The sequence below is a fragment of the Gavia stellata genome, chromosome 17 (assembly GCF_030936135.1).
Source record: "Gavia stellata isolate bGavSte3 chromosome 17, bGavSte3.hap2, whole genome shotgun sequence".
Lineage (NCBI taxonomy): Eukaryota > Metazoa > Chordata > Aves > Gaviiformes > Gaviidae > Gavia > Gavia stellata.
Window position 1 is genome coordinate 11,153,125 of NC_082610.1, and position 3,582 is coordinate 11,156,706.

A 3,582-nucleotide genomic window follows, 5' to 3' on the forward strand; every position below is an offset into this window, starting at 1 on the left:
TCAGTAGTATTGACACCTCTTTTCCTCCGTAGTGTTTAAATGACCAGCAGCTTTAGCCTCAGTGCCTTTTTTGCCTGTAAAGGAGCCGGGTGTATTTGTGAATGACAGCCGCTCTAACCCACCATCTGACTTTGCACTGCTGAGAAACCGTTAAGGAGGTAACCGATCTGCTCTACGGAGCTTGCGTCCTGGCATTTTACTCGCAAAGAGATTATCCGAAGTAGCCTATCCTACGGTGGGGATATCGCGGGGAACCGTAGGCTTAAAAAGCCCAGCGGGAGAACCTTCGGAGGGCAGCAGGCGGCAGGATTTAAGGAGCGAGGAATCCCAGACGTGAATGAAACACAAACGCGCTGCGGGTTTCTCTTCCTTAGATAAAAGGACCGGCGAGCCAGCCCCCGCGCTGCCCGCCGCTGACTAGTTAGAACAAGTTTCAACTCAAGAGCTAAAATTAAAATGTTTCCTCTGTGTGCCGGCCTCCTGCACCGGGAGTTTCCTCGCCTACCCCACACCTGCCCCAGTCCTACACCGCCCGCTGCCCGGCCGCTTCCCGCCGAGCCCCGCGGCGGCGGCGGCGACGAGCTTGTGCCGCGCTGCCCGGCGGGCGACGGGGCACCGGGCAGAGACCGCACCGCCCCGGGCCGTGCCCGCCTTCGCTGCGAGCCAGGCCGGAGCCCGCCCTGCATCCCTGGCACTGCGGGGCCCGGCCGGGCGGGCGGGCGCTAGACGAGGGACTCGCAGACCGGCACCGAGTCCGAGTCCTGGCTGTGCATGGAGCTCAGCCCCGTGTCCGAGTCCTCGCCCTCGTCGGCGCGGTCCTTGCGCAGCGCCCGCGCCTGCTCCACCCAGCCGGCCGCGCTGCCCCCCGCCGCCGGCCGCCCCCCGCCCGCCGCCCCGCGCGGCTCCGCCGGCGCCTCCGCCACGTCCAGGGTGCCCAGCGTCTCCAGCAGGCGCTGCAGCTCCCGCTCCTTGTCCTCCCACGCCCGCTGCGTGTAGTCCAGGTCGGTTTTGATGGCCTCCAGGTCCGTGCTCAGCTTGAGGCCGATGTAGAGGCTGGTGCTCAGCTGCGTCTTCACCCGCTCGTGCTCCAGGTGCAGCTCGCCCTCGCCGGCGCCGCCGCTCAGCTCCGTGGTGTGGCAGTCCGCCTCGGCCAGGCCGGGCCCCGCCGCCAGCTCCAGCTCCTCCCGCCGCCGCTTCATCCAGCGCTCGTTGAGCTCCTCCTGGATCTCGGCGGCCAGGTGCTCCAGCAGCTCCTCCTGCTGCGCCCGCTGCTCCTGCAGCTGCAGCACCTCCTCGCACTTCTTGGCGTAGTCCTCCTCGGGGCGGCCGGCGGCGGGCTGGGCCTCCCGGCCCGGCTCCGGCTCCCCGCCGCCGGCCCCCACCAGGTAGGTGTCCTGCACGTAGTTGACGCCGTGCCGCTTCATGCGGTCCAGGTGGATCTTGGCCTCGTACCTGTCGATCTCCCGGTCCAGCTCGCGGAGCCGCTGGATCTGCTGCCGGATGGTGTGGTCCTGCGAGAGCACCAGGTGCACCAGCGTCTCCATCCTCTCCGCCGACGAGGCCTCCCGGGCCAGCGGCTGCTGCCGCTTCTTGTTGATCTTGGCCAGCTTGCGGAAGGCTTTCCTCACCACCCGCCGCTGCCGCTCCTGCGTGAGCGCCAGGCTGGCGCGGGCCGCCCCCAGGCCGTGGCCGGGGCGCTCCTTGCTGAGCACCACCCGCGCCTCGGCGCTGCGCGGCCCCGCGTTGGGCAGCGAGGCCTCGCTGCGCACCAGCACGAAGCGCACGTTCTCCTGCTCGTCCCCCCACGCCACCCAGAGCCGCAGGATCTTCGTCTTGTTGGGCAGGATCCGCTCGAAGCCGCGCCACTTCTCCACGATGCAGTAGGAGTGCGGCGGCCCCGACAGCATCCCGCCGCCGGGCTCGGGCAGCGCCGGCCGCTGCCGCCGGTGGTGGCTGTCCTCCAGCAGCACCCGCACCACGTCCGAGCAGGTGGTCCGCCGGGAGAGCCCGGAGATCAGCTTCTCCTCCTGGCAGATCCACACCGAGATCTTCCGCTCCTCGGGCTCCATCGGCGGCGGCGGGCGGGCGGCCGGGGCCGCCGGCTCAGGGCTGGCCGGGCAGCCGCTCCATGGGGAGCGCTCAGGGGAGGCGCGGCGCCGCCCGCCCGCCCGGCTTCAGCATGGCCGGGATGCCTCCCCGCCCGCGGCACCCCGCCCGTGCGCTCCGCCGGCCGCTCCACCCCTTCCTGCCCGGTGCTGCGGTCCGCCGGGAGGGGCCCGGCCCGGTGCGGCGCGGAGCCCCGCGCGGCTGCCGCCCGCGCTCTGCCGGGTGCCGCCGCCGCCGCCGCCGGGTTTTCCTCTCCCACCACGTGGGCGCCCCCCGCGGCTCACGCCCCGGCGGCGGCCGCCGGCCCGCGGGCAGCGCCGCCCCGGCACTCCGCGCCGAAATCCGCCGGCGCGGAAACTTCAAGGCAGGTCGCTGCGTCTGCCTCTGCGCCCTGCCTCTGCCGCGAACGAGCGGCGTCGAGGGATCTTCCAAACTGCCGAGGGACAGGAGCGAGTCCTGGAGCTTCAAAGCGAGAGCCAGAACCAGCGAGGAATTTCCAGTTTTAGTAAATCACCCGCCTGTAATTAGGAAATTCATGTTTGTAAAGCACTTCGCAGATGAAATATGCAAAGGACGGGAATGTCTAAGTGTTATTAAAATACTAGCTGAGCCAGATTTTAATGGGAGCTTGCCGTGTACTTTGATGAGAACAGGACCGGTCTCCGAGTGCGGATTAAAATGAGGAGATGTGAAAAATGGTAATGAAACGCAGGGTTGTGGCACTGATTTTCATGGTGCGATTGCATCGCAGGGCTCAGGGAGCTATGCTTTTCTACAGGACTAAAAAGTATTTTGATGGGTAAAGCGGGTAAACTCTCTAAAACCTGAAGGCCGATCTGTACCTTCTGGGGGGTTTTTAGAGCCGATAAAATCGGTGTGCCGTGTGGAGATGGTTTTTGCGTGAATAAGGTTTGCGTTCCAGTCAGTGGAACAGAACAGAGTTATGGTGGTATAGCCTAACTACTGTAATTCTGCTGTTTGAAACAGCAGAGCTGGGGCATACAAAATAGTTAACAATTAAGCAGCCTAACGTCCTCTTTTCCCCTAAAGCGCACAGGCTCAGGGTGGGCAGCTGCTGCACTGGCTTCTCCCCTGTTCACGTGGAAGGGCTAGTCCTGGGGAAGAGAGCCTGCCTTCTGCTCTGGCTGCGTAAGGCAGCTAATTACCGTGGTGGTTTCTGCCGTGCAGCCTGCCGTCCCGTGAGGAAGTGGGCTGAGGGACCACCGAATGCCGGCATTCCTGGAGCTGAAGGTCATGCAGATCATGTGTCTGCTGCTAACGTCCCTTTCCTGTATTACTGCAGGTTAAAGATTTCAAACCGAGGTGGCCACTGCATGTTGCAATAAGGGCACGCCAGATAGGGGTGTTGGTAACAGGCTGAATTTTGCTTCCTGACCCCAGCCGCCTTACATTAAAGTTGCATATCCCTGTCCAGTGGTAAAGTCTGTCACTGCTAAAATCATTTTGCCTCATGAT

At 64.7% G+C, this 3,582-nt stretch overlaps 1 protein-coding gene across 1 annotated transcript; it reads right to left on the bottom strand.

Annotated features, from left to right (window-relative positions):
• Positions 1-722: 722 nt before the first annotated feature.
• RASSF10 (Ras association domain family member 10) lies at positions 723-2,069 on the bottom strand. Its single transcript, XM_059826043.1, has one exon. The coding sequence runs from the start codon at positions 2,067-2,069 to the stop codon at positions 723-725; it is 1,347 nt and encodes a 448-aa protein (XP_059682026.1).
• Between the last annotated feature and the right edge of the window lie 1,513 nt (positions 2,070-3,582).